The following is a 13,386-nucleotide window of genomic DNA, read 5'->3' as shown; positions in this document are numbered from 1 at the left end:
CTGGAGAAATTTCTTCAGTATTGCCCTAGAAATGTAAGAAAATAATTCGCAATCAAGTAAGACAATAACCTTTGTGCTCCCTAACATACCAAAGCCTGCTCCTCTGCTCTTACAAATCCCTATTACATCTTTCATCAAAAGCTCCCCTAGAACTGCAACCCCCCAAAATAAGAAAACCAACAAAAGTTCAAAGAAGAAAGAAGTTTCCTCTCTTTACCATAAATTTGAAAGCAAGCACAAAACAAAGCATAGGGTACAGGTATGTCAGACACTGTAATGAAGATGCATTTGTGTTGATCCACTGTGCATCCACCTCATCCCAGCAGACCGTCAGAGGATAAGGGGGGATGTGCAAAGTCCACAGCCCCCCTAATCTATGCTTCTGCCAGGACTGGGAAGAAATCACCTCAGCAACTGGTAAATCATCAGCTTACTGGATGCAGAGCAGCAGACTGTCATCATATACCACATATGATTAAAAATAACAATTGTGAATATTATACTCACAAAATTCAATTGCTATGGCCAACTAGTATAAATGGTCAATCGGATAAATATATTTAAAATCCTCTGTGTGCTGGTGGCTGCAATGAAAAGGTTCACAGAAGCGCACATAATTGTCAAATCAATCCATCAGAATCCTTCCTTATTACTTGTTCAGGGTTACGACACAGAAATATTGGTTTAATTATATACATTCTTAATTGCAGAAAAGGCAGGACTTGTTACAGCTTTACTTAATTTAAGTGTTATATTAACTGGAATCATCAACATGTTATTTTCAAAAAGTAAAATACAGGTAACATTTCCATATAGGCATGTAATACCTATTTTCAAATATTAACTTAAATATTGTAGAATACGTTGATTTTAAAAATATTTCACAATACAAGTAGTTCAGAATGAGCGATTTCTTTATTTTCCATTTAACAACTTGAAATCGTGATTCTGCCTTAAGAAACCTATTTGAAATTACTAAATTAGTAGGTTAAAATGTTGATATTCCAAATTACTCTGTTTATCCACAGAGCTTCTCAAGGAAATTCAAAACAATACAAACACAAACGTGTAATGAATAAATAAATACATAAACCTACTTACAGTTTTTGCATATGTGTACAGAACACAAGAGCTAACAGACCAGAGCTACTTCTAAACTAAGGTTAATTAAATTGTTTTAAGAAGTTTGACTTAAGAAAAGGGATCTAATTCACATGGTAATTGCAGGTGTAAGCTCCACACACAAGATACTGGCAGATTTTGTAGCTGAACAGAAGTATCATTGTTGAATTTTTTGCTGTTCTTTGTGGTTTGAAGAATCAAGAATAATTATTGACGAAGAACAACTTTAGGTCCTTTGCAACTATCAAAGAGCAGTGACAAGACCTGAAACCCTGCTCCAGCTCCAGAAATTGCAGGGAGCTAAAGCAATGGCTCCTCAACACCATCCATGAGAGGGTCATAAGAGGTGATCCAGAACCAAAGCACCTCCACCATTAACCATCAGTAAGCAGGGCATCCCATGAGACTTTCCCAAGAACACTTAGTGATAAACTGATCAAATGGACTTGGGAACCTGTATTCACAGGAGGCACAGACCAAATTCCTCCTTCACTCCTGTAAACCCCTTTCCACAGTGAAATTACTGTTCACATCCACACTGAATCTAGAGCCTCCAGCCTAAACACCAGGTTGTGGGCTAGGTCTCAAGAAAAAGGAAATTGAAGGCAGAAGCAGAGCTGCCAGGTAATAGACATCAGTTCCAGTAACCACAGGAACAATACACAGTGGATGCAGAATTTTCATCGTATTTTAAAGATTATATTTCTCCCAGTGGATTATTAGCAATAGCTACCCAAGAGATCTGACTCTGTCCCTTTCTTGTTTGAATTTTGCCACACGGTGCAAAGATTTCTTGAGCTACGTTCAGCAAGCATATCCCAAATCCCATGGAGGGTACTGGAGATTAAAAGAAAATGGTGCTTTTAAGTATTTTTCTGGATAAAATCTCAACAGAGCATGGCACAACATGCAGAAAACAGAATGCTATATTGAGGATTATACCTTGCAGTGATGTGATACAGGCAGATATCAATGCCTGAGTCAGTCATATCTTTAAGTATGTGCCTCCTGCTCACCCAGGTGTATTTTGTAGATGTGCTCACATAAATCCCTTTGTAACAGAGTAGAAAGATTCCTAACTTCATTGCGACTCTGTGAAAATCTTAAATTATATATATAAAGTATATCAGACATATCCTTTTATAAAGTATATAAAGTATATCAAGTGCATATTTTGTAAAATACGTAGAATCTCATACACAAGTACTAATTCCTCTGGGAACAGCAAAATATGTTGAGAAGAGAGCAGTTAAAGCATAAAGTTAAAGCATACTTATTATCCTGCTGTTGCTGTTGATCTTTTATTGCTCTACAAGTATTCAGGAAGAATTCATTCCTATGAAAAAGTGCCCCTGACAACTGAGTGCTTAGATCTCTCTCAGAAGAGGTCAGTTTTCCAGCCTGATAACAATCCCCATCCTCAACTTTAGTCCAATGATTGGTCGTCTTCCTTCTTTTCTAAAACAGAAAAACCCTCTCACTAAGGAGTATGTGTTCAAGCTGGATTTCCCTACATTTTCAGCAGGCTTCATTTTCCTTATGGACCCTGGGTAGGCAGCCCCTGGTCTGCTAGTCAGTCCTTTTTTTCAGGTTTTTCTATTTTGCTTTGGACAGCAGCATGGTATAACTGCTAAAGGATTGCCAGCGGCTGAAATGATGCACCAAACTGGTATGACTGAGCAAGTTTTACCTCCTCCCACTGCTTACAGATACTGTCCGAACTATTTCTAGCAGATACTGGTGCCTTCTTTTAGGTGCTAGTTATTATTTCTTGCATGATGTTGGGAGTCGACACCTGAGGATCACAGAGCACATCCGTGCCTCAGCAGGAAGCAGCACCTTCTCCTGACTCCTGCTCTGCTCCCCCACCTTGACCCACAGACCTGTTCAACTGCTCCTGGAAAATGCCTTTCCTATAAAAATAATGTTCTTTAAAAGAAACCAAAACCTTCCTCATTTCATAGTTCTTAGCACATCAATACTGCTCTAAGGCATCAGGGATAGCAAAACACTAAACTCGCTAAAGGAGAAATACAGTCCTGTTTAGCTTCACTGCAGCTAACAGTTGCTTGCAGAGCACAGACCTTTAAATGCTGGTTGAAACCTAAAATAAGTCCTTTATGTATACTAAGAAATCAGTATGTGATAGATTACTAGAAGTAAAGAGCGGAGCACTGCACGGCGCAGGGATGTCCTGCTTGAGGCCAGGGGCTGGCTTCACCAAGAAACACCCAGCTACTGTCTCGGAGCAGCCATCCATGTTGCTGCTGCTTCTACACAATGCTTTACTCCTTGCTCAAAAGACAAAACGAGTGCCTAATTTTCTCTAGACCATCTTCAAGCAAACAGTATCAAAACTTGTCTGAGAGCTTGAGGACTACAATTTTATCAGTACCGAGTGAGGACATAATGTTTGCTTTTCTTGTCTTAAAATGCTGCACTTGTAAATATCTCATCAAATTCTCCTGAACTGGGAGACAATTAAATATCTGATGATAAAAAAATCCCCCAAAAACTAAGTTTCCAGTTTTGCTTCAATATGAATATAAGAGAAAATTTCTTTTATGTGTTTTCACAGAGTTTTGCACTCGAATTTAATTAATGGTCATAAATTCCAAGAAATACTTTCTCCAAAGCATCCTTTTAAGAGCCCTCACTTCTTACCCAGTTTATTTATTGCATGAGGATTTATCCAAGGTGGAGTCAATAACACTGCAGCTACCTACTCATCTAAACCCCTGCTCAAGTACATTCAGCAGAGCGTGCCAGAACTTGGTTGTTCAATCCCAGTTGCAGGGAGCCTGCCTCGTCCCAGCGCAGCGAAGGCTGAGCAAAACCTTCCCTGCCATTGCTCCTGTGGCACCAGAAGAAAAAGCAGGAGGCCCATCTCTCCTGTGATCTTTCCTTTTTGTTGGCATACAGACAAAAAACTGCACTCATGCAAGATGTTAAAACTTTGAAATGAAAGGGAAAAAAAGGCAAATGAAAGAAAAAAACCCCACAACTTAAAATGGAGATACTCCCCCTCCTCCCCAAAACAATATGGGGGTATAAAACTGAAGGAAAGCTGTTATTAAAAAGGGTAGGCTGTGAGTTAAAAAAATATAGGTAGAGTAAATGAAAAATGTCAAAAAGTCAAGATTCCTGGCACAGGAAAGGGATGAACATATACAGGACAGAGAAATCCTAAAACTACGAGTATCACAATCCAAGAATCTAAGATTAAATTAAGACTAAGATTAAATCCCACAAGTGTATGGTTTAAAGGGTGAAAACAAATAAACTGTAAACCATAAAGTTTTAGTTCCAAATAAATTCCTTTTTCATTTTGGAAAAAAAACAGCACACATTAAGAATAACATGCCAGGCCCTGCCCAGTCAGCAAAAGGGCACAACCAACAACAGGACAACAAGAATTACACTAAAGCAGAGATGAAAAAGTCATAACTGATGAATTATTATTTAATGATTAGAATGGGAAAGTAAACTGCCATTTTGGTCATGTCAGACCCGGTGGGCTGCGTACTAGTGAAAGATAATAAGTAATACTCTGTAACCCAAGAAGTTCATGATGTGAGAGACACACAGTTAATAAAACAAGCAAGGGGAATAAAGCAGGTAGACGTGGAACAACAAATTATGACCACAGCTGCTTTGAAGTGACTGGCTGCTCATAATTTTGATCTAGCTCTTTTCTCCAGCTGCTAAACTGCACTAGTATAGTTAAAAATACCTTTTCTGCTTTTTTGGTTTCCTTATTGTTTTCTCTTTTAATAAAACTTATTAATTGTCAAAGGAGTTGTGTATGGCAGAGTAAGTGGGTCACAAGCCATATTCTGAAAGCACTAGTGAAAATGCAAATGTTTTTGAACTCCTTATTTAGGCAGTATATATTTTCTAAACTAGTTTCTGTTTCAATAGTTTCCGTGTTTTACTGTTTCCTTCTTTTTTTTTTTCCCCTGTGTGTCTCCTAGGAGCTGCTTGATTCATATCCTACATGGACTATGGAGAGCTTCAGCTACTGTGGCTTCATCTCTAAGATGCTGTGAAACAGGGAGTATTCTTAATTAATTCCTCAGACACCCAGCAGACGGAAACTGCCACCTTTATCTACCGTCTACTGCTCCCTTCCACTTCCAGGCGTGAACGGCCCGGCTCCAAGCTGGCAGCCTTTCCCAGCGGAAGCATTTTCCCTTCAAATGAGCCCCACTGAAAATGACAGCACTCAGCCGCACACAGTTCTGGCAAAAATAGCCTCTAAACAAGAGAAAAAGCCCACCAGTTTTCATCAAGGAGACATGTCAGCTCCTGAGGCTTGCACCTCTTGCAGAGAGTGAGCTAAGCGCTTCAGGAATAAAGTCAAAGTAATAGCAGGTTTGCACACTTGGTACCTTCACAGAACGTATATGCCAATCTCACGCTAGACCAGGACTAGTATATCAGCTTTCCAAGTGCAAGTGTTGAACAGAAGACAGACAAAGGTACATCAAACTGGCTTTATCTTATGCAGTTTTAGGGGCGAGGCTCCAGATTTAACCCGTACTGTACCCACGGACACACACCCCCCACACAGACAGATCATTCCTCAATAGAGAGCAACTTCATTCATTTTCTAACAGAACAGAGATTCATTTGCTTGGCAAAGAATAGGATAGGAGCACATCAGCAAGCAGATCCTTTTGAAAGGAATGGGTTTATTTCTCCAGCTGCTGAATAACATGACATTAGGGGGTTTTTTAATTCCTTAAAAAGAGGCAAAATTAACAAGCAGCATTTACGAATGCAATACAGCCTGATTTGATCAATGTTTTCTCCCTATATTAAGATGTTTGTTAATCATTCATTCCATAATTTTCCTAAAATGCTTGCTCAATACATTAAAAAGTATGCATCTCTATACATTCAATTACACGCAGAAAATTTCTATTGCTTGATTGGGGAGTCACGATGCCAACAGCTCTCATAGCTTGCCATCTCTGAAGACAGAATCATACTTAATACTTAGTATAACTAGGCTTTTCATCTTAAACTGTAATTACTTTCCACTTCAGAACTACAGAATGAAGCATCTTCCTATGCTTAAGCCTCACAACGCACGGCCAGCTTGCAGAAATCGGACACAGAACATTATCGATTTTCTCAAGGGAGGAAGATATTTGCTAACTGCCAAGAACAAACAGTAAATATTCATGTGTAGCATACGGAGATGCATCATGAGAAATGACATATGTTACTCTGTCCATAGTCTGGAAAATCATTGCAGCTGAATGAAATCTCAGTTTATCACAAACCAAGCAACATGAAAAACTAGAACAGCCTCTAGGAAATTATTAACATATAAAGAAAAGCATAGCAAAGGTTTTATTTGCAGGTCTAACAAGGGGAAGGAATAAACTTCAATGTAAATACTTGCTGTTTAAAGAAAAGGTTCAGCAGAAACAGGTTTAAATGAGATTTGACAAAAAAAAGTATCTTACTGCCTGCAAGTTATGAGCGTGATCAAGTATTTAGAAAAAAAAACTAGCATCAGCACTGCAGCTGAAATTGCAACTCACTTGATATACAGAATAAAGAGGCTGCAATTCCAAAAGGCTTCCATACTTTTTATATATTTATACACACACACACACACACACATATATATACATACACACATATTCATGCTTTCTCAGTAACCTTCCGCAGCAAGTCATTATAACCACATCAGAGCAAGGGAGTAAGAAACAGCAAGCAAACATAAAATGCCTTTAAAGAGTCATTAATCACAACATTGCTTATTAAAGAAAGGAATGAAATAAATAAAAAAACATTTCAAACCCACAATCAGTAGCTTGATCAAAACAACAAAAAATCCTTACCTGTGTGTTCTTATTCCTGGCTTCTCTCCTGGCTGCTTTTTCTTTTAGCCTCTTCTCCTAAAACAAACAAGATGCACAGTTTTAAAGCAAACTCATGCATTTTTTTCTTTTACTATTTTAAGATTAAAGTTGAGCCACCTAGATATTTTTAATGCACACATGCTATACTGGTGGTATTCACCCTACATGTTACTGATGAAAAGTGATAAATAAAAAAATCTGATTGAGATATTATTCATTCTTCTTGCTCTTAAAAGAACTAAAACTACAAGAATGATTCAAACTCACATTTTATCTTCACCAAGACTTGGTTACTCTTAAAGGAATGATGCAGCTAAGTATTTTGACAAAGTTAGTATTTGTCTCTAAAACAGGGTAGTTAAAACGGCACCAAGAGATCCAACTTTTCTTATTTCTCAGTGGCTTAATATGAAGTCCAATCCATTTAACAAACTAAAATGATGATTTTCCTAACTTCAGAATTGCTAAAGCAACTGGGGAGTGAAAGCTAAAACACGTTCTCCCTAGCTTTCGTATCTCCATTATTAACACTCTACAATAGCATTTGCTTAGTAATTGCATCGATTCAGAAACCATAACATTAAGTTCCCTCCACCAAAGGGATTCTGCTATGGGAAAATGAGCAAAATGCAATGATAAAATTAATTCAAAGCTGCCTGCCAGATTTCTGAGCATAGAAAATTGGCTAAGGTATTTAATTCAATTGACATTTATTGCTGCTTTTTTTTGTTGTTTTTCTTATTGGGATTGATTTATTTTTAAACCAACTGAAGGATTATCTCTAATTTAGACTCTGTCAGGTCCTTACAATTGAACATGCTTTAAATTATCTATTTCATGAAGTAAGGACAGAAATTCAGGTGAGGGCACATTACAAAAAGAAAAACACGCCAATCCTTCTTTTGTCTTAGTGATGCTGATGACATTGGTATTGAAACTTTTTTATGCTAGCATAAAAACATTTATGGAACACAACTCTCAGTTTTTTTGAGCAATATAGGCCATTCCTAGCATCGGCACATTTAGAAGAGAGTCCACATAAAAGGGGACATTACTTCAATGTCAGTCCCAGGGCAACATCTCAGCACAGAGAAGGCTGAAGACCAGTCACATTTCAGCTCACTTGTGGGAGTAAGGAGAAAACGACAGCTCCAGCAGTCCTGGAGCCATATCATCACAATGATGCGACTAAAGCATACTGGTAGGTGCCACACAAAGTTGCTTAGAAAAGCAGTGTGTTTGAGTGCAGACCTGGGAAAAGGAGAACACAGCCACCAAGATTTTCAAAACTGGTGTCTAAATTCACTTTCTTTTGACCCATTTCTCTGGTATGTGCCATTTTCTATTCTCCCAATTGCTCAAACTACGTAAGTGTTAGCTTACTTTCAAACTCTCTTTCTATTCAGAAAGTGACTTATTCAAGTCAACCTCTTCTCTCCAAATCAAAACTAAAAAGATAGAGTTCATTCCCCACCCAAAAGACAGGAACAAAACTGCATAAGGTTTGTGTTTCTTTACTTTATACAGTTCTCCAATGCTGCGTGTAAAGCTGCTTGGTACAAACACCTCAATATACTCAGAGAGAGTAGACAGATACAACACGGCTGTCTTCTTATTTCAGGTTTGTTAAAGTAAGTAAAAGCAATAAAAAATAATTACATTTAAGGCCACAAGGGCACCATATGGGGCAAAAGAAGCCACCAGGACCACGTACTGTCTGGTACGGACACAGGCAGTCCGCTCTCCAACAAGCTAGACCTAAGCACTGTCACCTCATGGTCATAACATGGTCATCCATGTTAGGATTCCTTCTCTTCCAAGTCAAATTTGTAATAGTTTCTGATCATTTTTACTTATGCTTTTCTAGTGATTTTACTTAAGTTTTCCACTTTCACCCACTCTGTTTTTAAATGGTTTAGTTGTGCATTCTTCGCTCTTTGGGGTCACCACTGGCGTTCTCTCATTTTTCTGCTAAAACTGTGATCATTTTCAAACTTTACCACTGAAAAAGTGAAAGAGAACAGAGCTAGAAAGTAACACAGCAGATATTACAAAGCAGAATAAAGCAGCTTTTAAATTGGATAGTACAGAAAATTTTAGATAGAAAAATTCTATGGTATATGAAAAGAAGTCTTAACTACAGCCACAGGCTTAAGCCAATATAGCAGCAGTCAAAGTTCCTGCTCAAGGGATTTACAACAGAGCACTGAAAAGACAGGTATGAAAGCAGGAGATTGACATAATGCCATAGAAGAGGAGTACACCAGACAGCATAATATCCGTAAGTCTCTGAAGAATGGTAAAGACACAAAAAGATTCTAAAGTTAATAGGTGCAGAGATTGAAATCAGGAGTACAAAAGAAAAACAAGACACAGTAGCAATCAACAGGAGATGCTGTCAAGACCTCTTTTTTTTTTTTTTTTTTTAAGGGAAAGAGAGGGGATTTGTTTCCTTGTCAATGAAAAACAAAAGCAGATTTTGCATAGGGTGCATCTGCGTTGGCAGTGAGTTGGAGCTAGGAGTGCATTTCTAAAGCCCATGTCCTAATGAGGCCCACTTCCACTGTGTTTCATGTTACAAGGCAGTCCTCAGGAGCACAGCTAATACACTCCAACCAACACTGGGCATTCACAAGGTCACAGGATCATTCCGACTGGGAGGAACATCAGGGGGTCTCTGGTGCAAGCTCCAGCTCACAGCAGGGTCAGCTCTGAGGTCAGGCCAGGCTGTGCAGGGTCTCATCCAGCTGGGTCAAAATCCCAAGGCTGGAGACTGCACAACATCTCTGGGCAACCTGTGCCAAGCCTGGCTGTTCTCACACAGAAAAAGTTTCCCTTACATCCATGCTGAACCTCTTGTTTAACTTATGGCCATCATCTCTTGCCCTCTTGCTCGGCATTGCTGTGAAGAGCCCGGCTCCATCTCTGTGTCCTCCATGACCTCTCTGTAGGTGTTGGGGGCTGCTGTCAGGTCCCCCCAAAGCTGTCTCTGCTCCAGGCTGAACAAGCCCAGCTCCCCCAGCCTCTCCTCGCAGGACCGCCATCTCAGGGACCTCAGCTGAGCTCACTCGTAGTTTGTCAATGCCCTCCTCTACTGGTGGTGTGTGGGATGTCACGAATACTGAGCAGAGGAATGACTTCCCTCAGAGTGATTCAGTTCAAAGCATCAGATGAGAGCTAATACAGTGTAACCCACCACCACCACCACACAGCATGCAGTCTGGTTTTCAGCACCATCTTACTCTGCAATCTTGCTCTTACTGGGCTATTTCACTTGCTCGTGCAGGAACAGCCATCAGGCTTTAGCTTAGGCTTTAATTCCGGAAAACAAGCCTATTAAGGCACTGCTTAAATTTATACACAGCTTCAAGCACACGTGTAAGTACACACAGTGTACTGAGCAAATGCTTAAATACTTTTCCCCAGTCAGGACCTTATTTCCTATTACCTAGAGGACAGCTGTAGATTCTACTGTGCCATGGTAACATCCCCACATAATAAAGACACCCTTTTATATGACTGCATGAAACCCAAAAATTAACTACCTTGCCTTAGGTTACAAAGAAATGCTTCAGCACAGCTAAAAACCACAGATCTCCACTCAGATGAGTATTTTAACTACGATGTCATTCATTCTCACATTGCTACTGCTATGATAAATATGGGCCCATGCAGAACACACGTGGACAACATACTGTAAAGAAGCTGTAAAAAGGAATCAAACGAGGCAAAGCTGAATCAGTCGAACAGCTGGATATTGATTTATTTCATGTGAATAGATTCTGTTCATTTATGGATAAGCCTGTAACTACCTGTAACTACTAAGCTGTCCAACATTATTTTTCACACACAGGAAAAAATAATAGAAAAGTCTGGATTTTCTTGGAATACCTAAAGTGTAAAATAATAAGAAAGCCAGGTTTTATCACTGTTCTATCAAGCTATAAATCATTACTTGTAAAACTAGCACATAATTTAGAGATGAAAAATCCAATTTACTACAGCAGGAAAACAAAAGATTATGTTTCAAGGTATGAATACTTAATTATATATGTTACCGGCTGTCACTCTGTTATAGCATAACTTCATAACATGGCACCATGAGGCTGTCAGATAAAACTCTAAAACATCACAATCTGATCAAATACTCTTTTATCTACAATGGTGAAGTCAAACATCCATATTTTCTTTTACATTCATATTGAATAGCTCTCGTTTGTACCCATACAGCACCTTCCTCACAGCTGAAAGATCTAGTCATGTCCCTTCCAGGCTATCAACACGGAGGATGAGGAAGAAGTTTAACCAAAAAAATCAATGCAATAATTTGTCGTAGCTTAACTTCTAAGAAAGTGCTTCCAGCCCTTTTAGACCAAAACCAAGCAATCTCACCATAAAGGCAGTAGCCATAACATTGATTTATCATCTTAGGTCAGCAACATGGTGTGTGCAGGTTTTGAACAGTGGCTAAATGCAGATTACCTAGACATCACTTAAGGAGCGGTTTGAATAGATCAAGAACCACAGGTTCATGAACTTATGAAAGAGAAGAGGTGATGGGATCAATGTGCCTGACTAGCACAATACAGGCTGTAAGACTGAATCACTGAATCTACTGCAGCAGTCATATCCTGGTTTAGAAGAATGCTCTATCTAGATTTTAACACATTTCACTGAAGGATGGTACTCCACAATCTTTCAATACTAGCTGCTGTTATTAGTTACTGCTGTTAGTAGTCTGAGCCTACTTATCTTTGATTTTTAGATCCTGTCTAAACTGTCTAACTCGTCTCTTGACCAGTTCGAAGGAACCCCCATTATCAAAGTTTAGGTCCTTATGTAGATACATGCTGACATGCTGACCATGCTTCCTCTTAACTTCCCTGTTTGCAAGGTGAAGAAAATCAACTCCAGATGTCTCTCAGCAGTGAGGTCTACTTTCCTAAATATTTCAGGAACAGACATATCTGAGATCTCACCATCTCCCCAGCCCTACCTGTCATATCTGTTTGTATATTCAATAATTCTATCAGCCCTTTTGATCCTGTCAGAAAAATCCTACTGCAATAGTTCACATTGACCTGATCAACCACATCACCCAAATCTTTTTCAAGGTCTCTAAGGAAGAGTCAGTCCTAAAACTCTGTTCTAAATTTCTTCTTCCTAGAAATTTGTATTTCTGCTTATCTTAAAACACAGCTTTCTTTGCTTGAGCCCAACTTAGCAAGAAAGCTTTCTTCCATGTCACTAAAAAAATCCTGAAATAATACACTTCCCATGGAACAAATCCCATGGGCCCACCAGAAACATCTACTTAATCAGAAGCCACTGGTTTGGGATGTTCCAGTTACTGAGGTTTTGGTCCATTTAATTTGTGCCATGTTTATTTATTAATTGAAACACTTAAGTGAAAAACCTCGCAGAAATGTCAGTGTATTTCATAGATGCATTTACAAACCACATTCTGCTCTGATAAAAACACATATACACACACAGTTCATCACATGCCTGCTTTCCACAAAACCACGCTGGTTAACATTATATTCCTTTCATTTAATTCTTCATTAAGACAGCCTTGTGCCAGTCATTCTGTTACTCTGGTTTGGACTAGCAGCAGGCTGAGTTACTAGCTTATTTTCCTCAAAAGCATTTGCATGGTAGTTCTCAAACTCCTCCAGAACTCTCCCGCTGGTTCAACACCCTTTTGAAACCAACATTAATGGTATTACACAGTTCAGAGACCTTCTTGATCAGCTTTTTAAAATTTCCTGCAAATGACCTTTCTTTTCTCCCCAATTACACATCTGGTTAACAAGGATGTTTAACAACCTCAGTAAGCACGGGGATGAAAGTTTTTAGTCATCATCACGTAATATGGCTAAATCATTTGGCTTTCAGCTAAACAAAGAAGAGTTACGGTGACTGAACCCTTCTACCTTTCCTGCACTAGAACCAACAACAGAACCAGCTCTGCCTAACAAGGAGCCAAAGCCATGGATAAAGCTGCTTCTAATATATGGAAAAGCTACTCGCTGTTCTTAACTCTGAAGTTAACAAGTCTGCCCACTGGCTTCTTTTCACACTCATATTTCCTCTTTCTTTCACTGTTTCATTTTAAATCAAAAACTCATACCCCTTTTACTTCTCCCTCAAGACTCCAACACACTTATTAAAAAGAAATATTCTAACATTTACATTCCATGTTCTCAAGCTGAGGCAAAAAAAAAAAAAAACCACAACACAAAAAACCCAAAAAACCAACCAAACCCCCCAAAAAACCAAAAAACCACTAGCATGGCAGCTCTGTCTAGTTGGTGAGGTTGGGAATATGTGAAAGATGCATATATAAACAGTTTACAAGCCAAGTTTTTGTTTATAAAAAAAG

At 38.9% G+C, this 13,386-nt stretch overlaps 1 protein-coding gene across 1 annotated transcript in view; it reads right to left on the bottom strand.

Moving 5' to 3' along the window:
* The window catches only part of DDX10 (DEAD-box helicase 10), a gene marked incomplete at its 5' end in the record, with an annotated part of 190,428 nt that overhangs the window by 45,844 nt on the left and 131,198 nt on the right, over nucleotides 1-13,386 (bottom strand). Inside the window, one exon of the mRNA XM_082337940.1 lies at nucleotides 6,981-7,037. Within this exon, the coding sequence (XP_082194066.1) occupies nucleotides 6,981-7,037 (57 nt within the window). The remainder of the gene's footprint in view (nucleotides 1-6,980; nucleotides 7,038-13,386) is intronic.

Source organism: Platalea leucorodia (genome assembly GCF_965183815.1).
Source record: "Platalea leucorodia genome assembly, chromosome: 2".
Taxonomy (NCBI): Eukaryota; Metazoa; Chordata; class Aves; order Pelecaniformes; family Threskiornithidae; genus Platalea; species Platalea leucorodia.
The sequence above is the reverse complement of the archived record's forward strand: the minus strand, read 5'-3'. Positions and strand labels throughout refer to the sequence as shown.